General features: G+C 37.5%; 1 protein-coding gene across 13 annotated transcripts in view; it reads right to left on the reverse strand.

Annotated features, from left to right (window-relative positions):
* axo (axotactin) overlaps positions 1 to 15,208 on the reverse strand; it is a 508,380-nt gene that overhangs the window by 335,698 nt on the left and 157,474 nt on the right. For all 13 annotated transcript variants that reach the window (XM_073983728.1, XM_073983738.1, XM_073983733.1 and 10 more), the window contains one exon: positions 3,656 to 3,791. In XM_073983728.1, the coding sequence (XP_073839829.1) occupies positions 3,656 to 3,791 (136 nt within the window). The remainder of the gene's footprint in view (positions 1 to 3,655; positions 3,792 to 15,208) is intronic.

The following is a 15,208-nucleotide window of genomic DNA, read 5'->3' on the forward strand; positions in this document are numbered from 1 at the left end:
TTCATCCGTATACCTTACGATATCGATGCCATCTGGAGTGGATGCAGGAGAGGTAGATGTTAAACAATTCCGGAGATATCATCCCAACTTGGGGAACTCCCTGTTTCACTCTACGTGGCTTGGACTTCTTGTTCCTGAATTTCACGTACGACTGGCGTCCACATACATAATTGACTATCCAACGTTTCAAGCTCGGCTGGAGTGTTGTCTGCTCAATGTCCTCCAACAGTGTGGATTGCCTGACAGTATAAAAGGCTTTCGATAATTCAACCGCCACCATCACTGTTCTATCACACGGCGGTCTCTGGTTGAGTCCTTGTCGTCGTGCTGTGCTGCTACGGAATCCGTGCTGGAGATCGGCAACTGGAATGCTTTTTATGACAATGGGGAAGACTAAGGCCCCAAGGGTCTTTGTTACGGCTGACAAGTAGCGGAAGCACATTTTCCAGACTTCCGGAACAATGAGGGTGGCTAGCGACAAGTTGAGAAATTTAGTGAGATACTCCACTGCCGGTTCATACAGCCGTGCTTACGGAATCAATGCGGGTGATCGGCAATTCAATAGCTTTTTATGACGCTGGGGAGGACTAAGGCCTAAAGGTTCTTTTGTTACGGCGACAAAGGAGAAATCGGCCTGTACGAGCACATTTTCCAGACTTCGGGAACAATGAGGGTGGCTAGCGACAAGTTGAGAACTTTAGTGAGATACTCCAATCCCGGCTCATCCAGCCGTTTCACCATGACCGTGGAGATTCCATCAGGGCCCAATGCATTGAATGATTTAGCATTCCTGATAGCAATCGCAACATCATCCATTGTAAGCTGGGGTGGTTCATCCTCGTCAGGAAGAGATCTGATGCGATGTAGTACTCTTATCTTCGCCCTGTCACTCCCGCGGTTCTCGACAAACTGCCGATTCAAATAACATGCACACCTCTTCGGGTTAGTTAACGTAACGTCGCCATACGTGACTGAGGTCCTATCTTCCCTCCTTCCAGGGTTCGGGAATGACTTAACCGTTGCCCACAATTCACTTATACCTGCTCCAATGTTCCAAGACTTCAGATGATTTAACAACTTGTGCCGCTTATGCTCGCCGACCAGCCTGTTAACTTCCAGTGTCAGTTCCCTGACTCTGGGGTTATTGAGGTTGGTACAACGATGATCATCACGCTCATTTGCTAATCCCATCGCCCCTGCTGGGAAGTTTGGTCTTAATTTGGGTATTCGACCAGCAGGTATACGGCGAGCGACTGCGGCAGTGATGATGTCTTGGAACGACCTTTTCGCTACCCGAACATCAGAGGGATTGTGCAGGTCTCTGAAGCGGTGATTAGTCAATTCTCTGAAACTCGACCAATCAGCTTTCGAATGAGTGACGAATGTGCGGCTTTCAGAGGTGCTGAAATCGGATGGTCTGCCTATGCAGACAATTACTGAGAGATGGTCTGATCCAAAGGAAACGTCGGTATGACAAGTGACGTTATTTGTCAGACCAGGTGACACAATGGTTATGTCTGGCGAACTGTGACACTCTACTCTAATTCTGATAGCGGCGTTCTCATTGACCGAGCTAAATGTATAGCTGTCAATCTGCTCAGTCAACGCTGTATTCCTCTGGTCGTTTCCGAAAACCGAATGCCACATCTCATGATGTCCAATAAAGTCTCCCAGGACCACAAGTTTATGACCTTCCAAGAGCCGGCTAATATTAGGTTCGTTGCCTGAGACACAACTATTTATCGGCGGGATATTTATGTTCAGCAAATCTATCTTGGCAGTTACACACTTGACTGCTTCTCCCATACTTTCCATGTATGGGTCATTAGAGACATTCTCAAGCGAGATAGGTCTGTATTGAACAGACTGATGCAATATGAAAGCTAATCCCTCACATCAACGTCTTGTGCGATCATTCCTTAGCAAGTTCTAACCATCACAACGCTGTAAGCTACAGATGTTTTTTAGCTTGGTTGTTTGAACCGCCTCGACCTTTATATTCTTCCGACTCATGAAGTCTACTATTTTCTCGCTCTTACCTCGGAGTCCATTGCAATTAAATTACAAAAAGGGTGCATTTTCTTGGGATTGGAAAGTATGCAGATGATGTCATTTGTGAAAGGCTGAATTTACTGATCTTTCCACATTTTCCACGCGAGGAATATGTAAATATCAGCCACTTAATATACGGCCACTCTGTTCAGCATATGTACCTCAGAGGTGAGCATTGAGTTGAATGTCATCGTTTATGGTAGCAGAATTCCGACCCTAACTACCTTAAAGTCTACAACTACCTGCGACAAGATGAGATGGGAACAAGGCCCTCAAGTTTCAAGTGGGCAATACCACATAACAATATACAGTGGTACAATATACAGTGGAATACATATTCAAACCTCCTCATGTCTTTAGTGGAAAATTTATATGCTCTCGTTGCAGTACTTCCTCGACTGTTATCGTGAGAGCCATCCTAATCATCCTATCGGTGGATAGAACCCCCCACCCAGGCATCTCAGGAGGAAACTTCATGACTTAGAGATTGAGATCCAAAGATACAGGAGAGAACCCGTCGGAGAACATCACCCATCTATCGTAGATGTGAAGCGTCAGGGCAGGATGTTCTATCATCCTATCGGTGGATAGAACCCCCCACCCAGGCATCTCAGGAGGAAACTTCATGACTTAAAGATTGAGATCCAAAGATACAGGAGAGAACCCGTCGGAGAACATCACCCATCTATCCTAGATGTGAAGTGTCAGGGCAGGATGTTCTATCATCCTATCGGTGGATAGAACCCCCCACCCAGGCATCTCAGGAGGAAACTTCATGACTTACAGATTGAGATCCAAAGATACAGGAGAGAACCCGTCGGAGAACATCACCCATCTATCCTAGATGTGAAGCGTCAGGGCAGGATGTTCTAGAGCTAGGCTTTACGTCAGAAGCATAGATTTGCCCAAATAAAATCGATGTAAACAAAAGCATAATGACTATCTCCCGTGAAAATGTTAAAGCGACTCTGGACCAGCACTGTAAGTACCAGAAGCAGTTGTCCAATGAAGACTTTCTTGGAAGTTTATGTACGTTTTGAATAAAAACTTATTAAGATAAGCTATTTTTTTAGTTGGTGCCCGAAGGTGTTTTTCAACTTTTGCGCCACGGAAACAAATGATGTGATTAGGGACAATTTTGAGTAAAAATTCAAAAACTATTCTCCATCAGAACTTGAACTCTACATAATTAAAAAATTGTGAACTTTTATGGGGGAGGACATCGAACTGGTGAACCGATATAGTCCATCTCCGAACTTGATGTATAGTTTGAAGAAATATTACGATGTACAAAGTTTGGATTAAATCGGCTACTTATTTCTAGAGTTATCATGTTAACCAGCCACCAAGGCAGATACACGAACGGACGAACATGGCTATTTACTACAAATTATATGAAACGGATTTAGACTTAACAACCAACACCAAATATGTTGAAAACCATTATTACAAATTGGCACATTTCTAATCATTATAAAGTATCTCTGTATTCATAGGTCTAAGGGTATAATTAACGTTCCTGTACCATTCGTTCTCTCTTACGTATTCAATCATTTTTATGAGCCTACATATCTATCCGCAATAGATAGCTATGTGTACTTACCTCCCACTAGAACAACCGATGGTAGATTTGTTGATACACCATAGTTGGTATCATGATTCAGTCCCTTCAGATAGACTTCTTCTTGATTATTGTCAACTCTGGCAATTAATCTTGCACCATGGACATCAATGCGTACCTAGAAATTGGAAAATAAACAAAACAACATTAATAAATCTTGCATAGAATCAAAGTGAAATAAAAACCAACAAAAACAAGCAGTGTACATACAACCAAAGTAAATGGAATTATGATGAACATTGAAAATTGATGCAGAATACAATTTTGTGTACTCACAGAGACAGAGAGGTAGGAGATAATTCAAAGGGATATATTTCAATGTACACAGTAGGCTAAATTGTCGGTGTTCAATAACTTAACAATAGTACACATAAGGCAAGTACAACAGAATACGAATAAACTTTTTACAGATTGCAGCTTGATTTAAGTCAACCTGAAATCTCCTATTTCATCATATATTTGAAAATAAAAGCTATGTTCCAGAACCTGCAAGAAGCTACTATTTTTTACTACGATAACATTTTTTCCTTTATGTTATCGGAGAAAAAAGTAAAAAATAGTAGATTCTTGCAGTTCTGGAACAGACCAAAATTGAATCGAATTAAACAAAAATGTTAAATAAATATAGGAATTTGTGTAGCTTGTGTAATTTTCTATACATGGGTATTTTTGAGTGAAATCTGACACCTTTTCAAAAAGTGGTTTTTCATTTCCTTTATGTTTTGTTGTGGTGATGCTGCTCATCAGCAAATTATTTCAGTATATTTTCAGATTTTTTTTACTAAAAGTTCCAGAGATATCGCGCTTTGAAAAAAGTTCAATTATGTAAAAACTATATGCAAAGAAATACCCATCACTTCTTTAATATTGGTCCAAATATAAAAAAAAAACTTTTTGTTGTATTGTTTATTAGCTATCTAATAAATGGTCTGTTCCAGAACTGCAAGAATCTACTAATTTTTAACAATTTTTTCCGATAACATAAAGGAAAAAGTGTTATCGTAGGAAAAAAAGTAGATTCTTGCAGGTTCTGGAACATAGGAAAAATTAGAAAAAACCAGTAAGGAAAGGATCAAAGTCGGGCGGGGCCGACTATATGATACCCTACACCACTGTGAATATGTAAAATATAAATCGGAGCTATATCCAGATCTAAACCGATTTTGATATAATTTGGCACATTTATTTCCAGACCGAATTCAGTCACACATTCCAAATATCATTGAAATCCGACTTATATAGCGTGTTTGGAGCAGCAAATACGCGAAATCGGCCGAAAATATATATGGGTGCTATATCCAAATCTGAACCGATTTCAATATAATTTGGCACATTTATTTCTAGACTGAATTCAGTCACACATTCTAAATTTCATCGAAATCGGAAATATATAGCGTGTTTAGTACAGAAAATACGTGAAATCGGCCGAAAATATATATGGGAGCTATATCCAAATCTGAACCGATTTCTATATAATTTGGCACACTTATTTCTATACCAAATTCAGTCAAACATTCCAAATTTCATTAAAATCGGACGTATATAGCGTGATTGGTACATCGCATACGTGAAATCGGGCGAACATATATATGGGAGCTATATCCAAATCTGAACCGATTTCGGTATAATTTGGCACATTTATTTTCAGACAAAATTCAGTCACACATTCCAAATTTCATCGAAATCGGACATATATAGCGTGTGTGTTACAGAAAATACGTGAAATCGGCCGAAAATATATATGGGGGCTATACCGAAACTTGGACCGATATATCCCATCTTCGAACTTGATCTTCCGACGGCTAAAAAAATGGTATTCCCCAATTTTCAGCGAAATCGGTCAACAAATGCGACCTGTATGTTGCGAACGGACGGACGGACGGACGGACATGCATAAATCGACTCAGAAAGTGATTCTATGTATATCCCTAGAAGGAACTATGGGTCTATCTCGCTTCCTTTTGTATGTTACATACAAATGCACTAACACATAATACCCCTTACCACATAGTGGTGTAGGGTATGAAAAAATTGTTACAGTGGGCTTGTATGTAATTTTCGACATTTAATATTTCAAATCAATTTTTATGAATGATTGTACACTTCTATTTTATTGTTTTTTTTTTTTTTTTTTGTATTAAACTATGATTAATTACAAAAGTTTTATGTTTTATGTGGTAGTGAGAATCGAATAGCTAATTTTATACCCTCAGCATTTATGCTAACGAGGGTATATACACTTTCATACGTGCAAAATGTGCCTCATCGAAATAATGATTTTAGACCCCAAGTATGTTTGGACGAAATGCGTTTCAGACAATTTGGAGTTGATTTAGCAATGTCCGTCTGTCTGTCTGGCTGGCTGGAGCGCACGAACTCTCTCTCTCTCGAACGGATCAACCGATTCGGCCCAAAATTTGGCTTTCGTAATATTTTGTCTCAAAAATAACAAATGACGAAGTACTTAGAAGGATGCATGTGAACCGACAACTAATCTCAACAATTAAAAAGCGCAAAATATCTTACCTTGGACACATATTACGGAATAACAAATACAAAACACTACAAACAATACTTAAGGCAAAAATTGAAGGAAAACGTGGAAGAGGTAGGAGAGAAACAACGTGGCTCAAAAATATCCTGACATGGACTGGCTATAATGATGAATACACACTTTTACATGCCGCTAAGAACAGGGAGCTGAACATCATTGTGTAACAACAAATAATTATAAATATGTATTTAATATTATGCATATATGTAGCATTGAAATATTATTGTACGATCACCAATATCCGAATAACGGATGAGTAAATAAAGAAGAAGAATATTTTGTCAAAACTTAGTTTAAGTTCGAAGAAGGGTTACATCAGTCCACTCCTTCTGCACCTCCCCCACAAAAGCTCGGAAATGTTCGGAAAACTTGTGCGCACGATAACTCTTAAAGGAAATAACCGATTTGGTCCATACTTTGCACATCGTGAAATTTCTACTAGGCTTAGATAAGGTTCTAACATGGGCTTCATCGGTCCACTCCTTCGGGTACCTTCAACAAAAAATTTCAGAAAAATTTAGTTTAGGACCTGTTCTCGAATCGCTTAAATTTTTGTTGTAGCAACTTGTATTTGCTGTCAGGGGGCAAGTCCACACTTCCTGAGAAAATAGTCTTAAAGGTACAAAACACCTCTATGACACCGTGTGTGGTGGTTGGAGCGCAAGATAACTCTCGAACGGATCTGCCGATTCGGTCCTTCGTAATATTTTGTGCAAACTAAGTTTAAGTTCAAAGATAAGCCATATCAGTCCTCTCATTCAGGTACCTCGCCCACAAAAGCTAAAACATGTTCGGAAAAATTGTACGCTAGATAACTTTTAAAAGGAGTGACCGATTTGATCCATACTTTACACATCCTAATATATCTATGAGGTACAGATCAGGATCGAATATAGTCTATATTTGTCCACTCCTTCGGGTACTTCCCACACAAAATTTTGGATAAATCCACTTTAAGACCTGCTCTCGAATCACTTTGATTTTTGTTGAAGATACTTGCTTGGCTGCCTCAATTACGACAATAAAAGTTTTTTTTTTCTTGATAAAACAGCCCGAAAGTTGTTAAAAACCATATGGCACCTCTCGAACCGAATACTGCGTTCGTTCACACTTTGGATATTACAATATTTTTTCGAAAATTAGATGAAATTCGAAGAGGGTGTTTATAGGTCCACTCCTTCCGGTACCTCCCCCTAAAAGTTGGAAACTATTTGCTAAAATGGCAAGCGAGATTTCTCATAAACCTAACAACCGATTTGGTCCCATTACTTGTGGTACCTCCCACACAAATTTTAAAAATTGTTGTGTGGTTTAGGGTCTGTTCGAGGATCCATCGGACATTTGTACCGAAGATTTTCCTAGTGGTTCTGTTTACAGCGATATTTTGTTTTTCGTAAGCTAGTGTCATAAAAAAGGCCCTATCTATCGTTAGAGCTTTAATCCTATCCTTACTTTTGTCGGTTTATACGCCCAACATTTTGAAAACCCCCCTAAATACATAAGTTTTTTTTTTTTTTTTTTTTTGGGAAAAAGTATTTCAATCCACACAGGCTGTGGGTTTATCTCTGTCGGCAAAGCCGACTGATACTTTTTTACTTGTTGCAGAACATTTCGGAGCTGAAAAACGACATCTTGTGGTACTTTTATAGCGGTTCTTAAAATAAAAGACGAAAAGGCCATTGAAGGAAGCGAGTTAGAAGGTCGAAATGCTTTACGAAAATAACCCCCATTCGATCTGACTGAAGGCATGTGATCTCATAAAGAAGCTAAAACAACAGTTAACAAAGATATAACGCTAATTTCAGATTCCTTACAGGGTCTTCAGCAGAAACTTCATCGCGCCATAACCCATGTCCTTCGGGATTCTTAATATACTCACTAAGAGCTTTCATCCCCAAAAGGAATTATTTCTGTCCCATGTTTTCACCTCCATTTTGTGTCACAGTGTATTTATAGTGTACTAAAGTTTGTTATGCCATAAAAAAGCTAAACCCGAATAAGAACCGATTTCTACATCTCTTGTAACGCTAAATGTCAATGTTAGGAACAGTCGCCCGAGAGTTAGGGAGGCATTTTGTTAAATGTTGGTTGGTTGCAGTCTTTCTTAAATTAATTCCACATTGAGTTGCCTGATGTAGAGTACAAATTCTTTTTACCACATAGACTACGATATATCCTTGTGTTCACAATGCTTCTCAATATGCGATTACAGACACATTTCCATGTAACCAATAGCAATGACAAAGTTGAAAAAATATTTATTCAGTGTTCAAAGACGTACCCACCCACACACACACACGTCCGTAACACACGCATAGAGCTTTTGTTAGCAATTGACTATTGTATTTCTGCAATCTGTAACTGTTCGGTTTGTGGTACAAAAATTATGAGAAGAAGAAGAAGATGCCGATATATACCGGTCATATCCCTACTAATAACATTTCTATGGTATTCTTTTCAGAGAAGAGAACGGCAACAAAAAGCAAAAAAAAACTTAAATCTAAATCACAATGTTATTTTTCATTGTCTGTTGAGAGATGTTCGTTCGTATGATCAGCTTGGCTTGGGTTGACTGCCTGCCTGTGTGTCCCTTCTGTTCTTCTGTGAACATATTTGTGATAACAAATCACACATGAATGAATGCAACCTGGAACGCATTTTACTACAATTACTACGTGTTTCTATTGTCATCTTTCAGAGTTATGTGCCAGGGAAGAATATCATCCATCTTTTCAATACTCGTAGTGTTCGACAGAAATGAAAAAGAACTTATAGTTGTTTGATTGAAAGTGGGTCTGTTATGTTATTGTGTATCGGAAGCAATCAATACGATTGATTGCAATTCGTGGTAAAAGTTTACAATACTAGTCATAGGAAATTACATTGCTTGTGTGGGTATGAATGTTGTACAAACACAGGCAGGTAAAGTCATATTCTATTTTGTCATTTTATTTTTCAAGTAAAAATGTAAGTGTTTCCCTCTGGACGTAGCTTTATTATGATCATTTGACATAATTGTAATAGAGAATACTCCAGAGTGCTACACAGATGTGATTGAATATATTATAAAAACAAGTGGGCGAAAGCTATTGTCTGGACGGGGCCGATTTGCATAAGCTTTCAACTGGTAAACATTTATTAAGTCACCCTGGCTTTTTTAAAAATTACTTAAAGCCTAGGACGTACGCCGGGAGGTTTAAAAAATTTTTTGAGGTACTTTAACAAATGATTACCTTTTTACAGTATTTTATTTAACTTGCTTTGGTGTCCGTTTAGTTCAAATCGGGTAACTCATTTTTAACACAGTTGCAGTTGACCAATCGAACTGAAACTTTGCACACTTTTCAGGCAACACGCAGAGAAAAAATATTTTTCGCCTTTGTTGGAACAAAAATATCTATTTTGGTTCCAAAAATGTGTTCGTTTTGTGCAAACATTGTAATCCAAATCCAAAAATACCATATTTTGTTCCGAACATAGAAAACAAAAACAACTTTCGAATTTCCGCAATATTGTAAAAATCGTTAACAATAGCGATTGTAGGAACAATCATAATCTAAATTTTTTCCAAAACATATTGTCAGCCCTGAAAACCAGATACTTAATTTTTTGATTTGAGTGTATTTTCATTCCTCTCCCCAATTTAAGTGGGTACGTTAAAATGTCAGATAATGTACATAAAATGTTTCATTCGGTAGGCCCTTTTTTATGGTGCCTATATCTAACTATGTTTGTTGACAATTTTTGGTGGGCTAGAAATTGGGAGGTACCGTTATATAGGGGTTATAATAAAACTTGGACCTATGTTGACAGTTTTTGATGGGAGCCTTTAATGTCAAATAACTCCTAATTCGGTTAAAAATTGTAGCTAGAATCGTCAAAATACCGAAAGTCGGTACATAACGTGAACTTCAAATGACATTAACAGCTAGTTCGAAGGTATGTGGACTATACGAAAATATAAACTTAAATGAACATGAAAGCCATACAATGATTGAACAAATATTCAGCGTTGTAAAAAACAAATTGCGTTTGAAAGAGAAAAAGTTGAATGATATCGAAGCCGTCCCACAGCCGATATGTCTGAGGAGCCTTTACCGAAGGCAAAACATGCATGTCACATAGTGGTGGTTGTGTGGGTTCATATCGTCGGCTTCCCTTTTTCACTCGCATCATTAGGTCATTAAGCTCGTTTCTAACGAAAAATTAATTAAAAAAATGAACAATTTTTGTTGGCTTTTAAATTTCAAATTACAGAAAGTTCGTCCAAAAAATAAAGCTTAGGTACGGTAAATCGTAGGTCCAAAACATGGACCTACGTTCGGTTAAATATTTTAAGTAAAATCCTCAAAGTACCGAAAATCGGGAAGTATCGTTATATTGGGGCTATGTTGAAAATTGTTGATGCAGATGTGTGGCGACCACTACAACCTTCAAATGTCAAATTACAGTTCGTTCGGTTAAAAAATTTAGCTAAAATTGCCAATTAATGAAAATTGGGAGGTACCGTTATATGGGAGCTATATCCGAACATGGACCTATGTTGACAATTTTTTATGGAGAGGTATTGTGACCACTAAGAACTTCAAATGCCGAATTACTGCTAGTTCGGTTTAATATTGTAGTTGAAATTATCAATTTACTGAACATCGGGAGGTACTTTTGTATGGGGGCTTTATCAATACATCGACCTTTCTTGACAATTTTTGGTGGAGAGTTGTGGTGACCACTAAGAATTTCAAATGTCAAATGTTCAAATTACAGATAATTCGGTTAAAACTTGTAGGTAAAATTCTCAAAATACCGAAAATCCCTTATATGGGGATAACGAAATCCGTTATACCGAGGTACGGTTATATGGGGATATACCAAAACATGTATCTATGTTCATAATTTTTTCGAATATAAGTTTTTTGGTCACTAAGAACCCTAAATATCAAATTATAGCTAATTTGGTCTAGAAATGCGACTTAAATCGTCAAAATACCTGAAATCTGGTGGTAACGTTATATGGGGGCTATACCAAAACGTGAACCTATGTCCACAACTTTAGTTATATAAGTTTATTGACACTTAAGAACCCTTCATGTCAAATTATAGCTAAATCGGTCTGAAAATGTAGCTAAAAGCGCAAAATACCGTAAATCGGGGGTACCGTTATATGGGGGCTATACCAAAACGTGGACCTATGTCCACAACTTTTTTTATATAAGTTTATTGGCACTTAAGAATCCTAAATGTCAAATTATAGCTAAATCGGTCTGAAAATGTAGCTAAAAACTTCAAAATACCGTAAATCGGGGGTACCGTTATATGGGGGCTATACCAAAACGTGGACCTATGTCCACAAGTTTTCTTATATAAGTTTATTGACACTTAGGAACACAAAATGTTAAATTATAGCTAAATCGGTCTGAAAATGTAGCTAAAAACGTCAAAATACCGTAAATCGGGGGGTACCGTTATATGGGGGCTATACCAAAACGTGGACCGATATAGCCCATCATCGAACTTGACCTGCCTGCAAACAAAAGACGCATTTTCCCATAATTTCAGCGTCCTATCTTAATTTTTGTGGATGCTAGAGTGATTACCACAGACGGACGGACGGACGGAGGTGCACAGATCGACTAAGAATTTTACCCTGATCAAGAATATATATACTATGTAGGGTCGCAAATGAGTATTTCAATGCGTTACAAACGGAAAAACAAACTTAATATACCCTCCATACTATGGTGGAGGGTATAACAAGAGTCTCATTGTTGGTATACATACACACAAAAACAAAGATAAAGGCAGCATGTCATAAAAACACCAAAACTCACCGAAATTGTTTTTTCAACACGACATCGAATAGCGAGAGAAGAGAAAAAATTTTTAAAGAAAAGAGAGAAATATTGTTCAGTTGACACAAACTATTTTTATACCCTCAGCCTTTAGGCTAAGGAGGGTATATGGTAATATTCAAAAATGTTTTACAATCGTTGAAGTTGAGGTTCACCATTTAATAAGTCGCGAACTGTCAATATATTTTATACAATATGAATATATTTATATTAATTGAAGTGTTTTAGCCACGATCTCATAATATGGACCATAACAAATAATTTTCGTGGAAGCTGCGTTGGTGGTAATATTAAAAAATGGGTAAAAATGTGTTGAAGTTTACAAGTTTTTTTGTGTTCTTTCTTGATTTCTGGTCAAACCACGGAAAATTCAGACATAAGCTAAAAGAAAGAATTGAGGAATATCCCTCGGGCAACATGGTTCTAATGTATGACTTTTCGATATATACACTGCATCCCCCTAAAATCGATGCTGACATTTTGAAGTTTTGAAATCTGGGTTTTTTGAATTTTTCTTACAATTAGAGGGCGCAACCAGATAATTACCCAAACTATTTACTGGATTGTAGAACTCGTGATTCCACGTCGTTTGATGTATATCTCATGAATGTGCTTCATACAGCTTCCTAGTAATAGAAGTCCAAAGTCGAGATTTTGGTGTGTAAATTTTCTTTAAAAACCTATTTTTTGGTTTCACAATTTACAACTGAGACTTAGGTACCCTTGAACCCCGCGTGATTTTAGTTTTTTTACGCGCCGGATCTAATGAACCCTTCCGCTTTCAAATCCATCCACTAAAACGGCGGTTATAGATACCTTGAAAGTAGGAAATTCTGAAAAATTATATTTTGATGATTCCGCGCATTGAACCGCGATTTTCTTTGGTTATTTTTACATAAATGGAACCTTTTATTCGCGATGATATTATTTTCCAAAACCGTGGGGCATAAATTACCGAGATTCTGGAGTAATATTCGTATTTCATATAAAATAGAATTTGGTAGCACATCCGCGGTTCTTGAAGAATTTGTTTAAAAGTTGTTATAATGACGTATTTTTTATAGGCGGTCACTGAAATCAGATGCGCCTTATAATCTTATGTAGATCGCGCAATTTTTACCCACATTAAGGTTTTTTGAACAGTAAGATGCAGCTGACAGCACACTTTGGCCGCTGAATGAAAAGTGGAAAAATCGCTACATATTGACAGAGATGCACTAGCTGTATCTGAAAAGCGCATGCGCCTTAACTGATTTTAACGAATTCGCGAATTATACGTTTTTTAACTTTTATGTTTTTTCTTTGGATGTAATTTCAATATCACTTACTATTTCATAATCCTATTGTTTATCAAAGTAAGCAAATACACTTTCGGGTTTATCATCGCATTTTCCCTGAAGAAGTTTCAGCAAAGTCCGTCAGTCCTTGCATCGAAATTTAGCGAAGTAGTAGAATAACTCCCAAAAATGTTTTTTCTATTTTTCGTATTGAACAAAAAATATATTTTTGAAATAATATTCCAACAATAAGTTTTCGTCTTTTGTTGTTGCTGTAATATGGCAGTTATAAATCCTATCTTTAAAATTTTGGTCTCATATTTTTCTACGCGTTGTCCAGAATCTGTACGTATTTTTAATTTATTTTTTCGAGTTTTATTTGGACTCTAAATTAGAATAAATTAAATGTACTCCAAGATTTTTTCAGTATTTCTTGATTTTCCGCGAAAATAGAAATATATTTAGTAAATATTTAGGCATCTACGGATAGATATTAAATGCTGTTAACGCTTTATATATAAATTTTCTTATTACAACACAAAGGGAATTTTTAAAAATTTTTTCTTTATAAGGGAATAAAATCCCCCCTAACTTTTGGGCGCAGCATCAGATTTTGTGAACGCGAACAGATTTGAAACCACGATTTTTTTCTTAACCCATGTACCAAAAATCGTGAATGTGCTTGTACAAAATTTTTTTAATTTTTTTTCGATGGAATTGTAAAGGAAATTTGAAATTTACCATATACACTTTGATACGATGAAAATGTGCCTCATCGAAATAATGGTTTTAGACCCCAAGTATGTTTGGACGAAATGTGTTTCAGACAATTTGGAGTCGATCTAGCCATGTCCGTCCGTCTGTCTGTCTGTCCTGCTGGCTGGAGCGCACGATAACTCTCGAACGGATGAACCCATTCGGTTCAAATTTTGGCTTTCGTAATATTTTGCCCAAACTTAGTTTAAGTTCGAAGATGAGCTACATCGGTCCACTCCTTCCGGTACCTCCCCCACAAAAGTTCGAAAATGTTCGGAAAGTTTGTGCGCATGATAACTCTTGAAGGGAGTGACAGATTTGGTCCATACTTTGTATAGCGTAAACTTTCTACCAGACTAATATGAGGTTCCAATATGGTCTCAATAGGTCCACTCCTTCGGGTACCTCCCACACAAATTTCGGAAAAGTTCAGTTTAGGACCAACTGTCGAATCGCTTTGATTTTTGTTTTAGCAACTTGTATTTACAGCCTTCCATACGACGGTACAAGTTTCATCAGGGGCAAGTCCATACTTCCTGGGAAAATAGCATGAAAGTCGCAAAAAACTCTATGACACCGTGTGAGGTGATTGGAGCGCAAGATAACTCTCGAACGGATCTGCCGATTCGGTCCAAAATATGGCCTTAGTAATATTTTGTACAAACATAGTTTAAGTTTGAAGATAAGCCATATCGGTCCACTCCTTCAGGTACCTCCCCCACAAAAGTTCAAAAATTTTAGGAAAAACTGTTCGTACGGTAACTCTTGAAGGGAGCGGCTGAATTGGTCTATACTTTACGCATCCTAATATATCTACCAGATGTACATCAGGTTCAAATATGGACTATATTTGTCCACTCCTTCCGGTACCTCCCACACAAAATTTCGGATAAGTTCACTTTAAGACCTAATATCGGATCACTTTGATTTGTGCTGAAGCAACTTGCATTCGCTGCCTCAATTACGACGGTAAAAGTGTTTTTAGGGACAAGTCCATACTTCTTGAGCAAACAGCCCGAAAAGTCTAAAAACCCCCTATGGCACCATATGTTGTTGCTGGAGATCCACTTCCATAAAGGTCAATGTCGATCCATTCCAT

The sequence above is a fragment of the Musca autumnalis genome, unplaced genomic scaffold (assembly GCF_047663935.1).
Source record: "Musca autumnalis isolate F117 unplaced genomic scaffold, ASM4766393v1 scaffold_4, whole genome shotgun sequence".
In the NCBI taxonomy this organism is placed as follows: Eukaryota; Metazoa; Arthropoda; class Insecta; order Diptera; family Muscidae; genus Musca; species Musca autumnalis.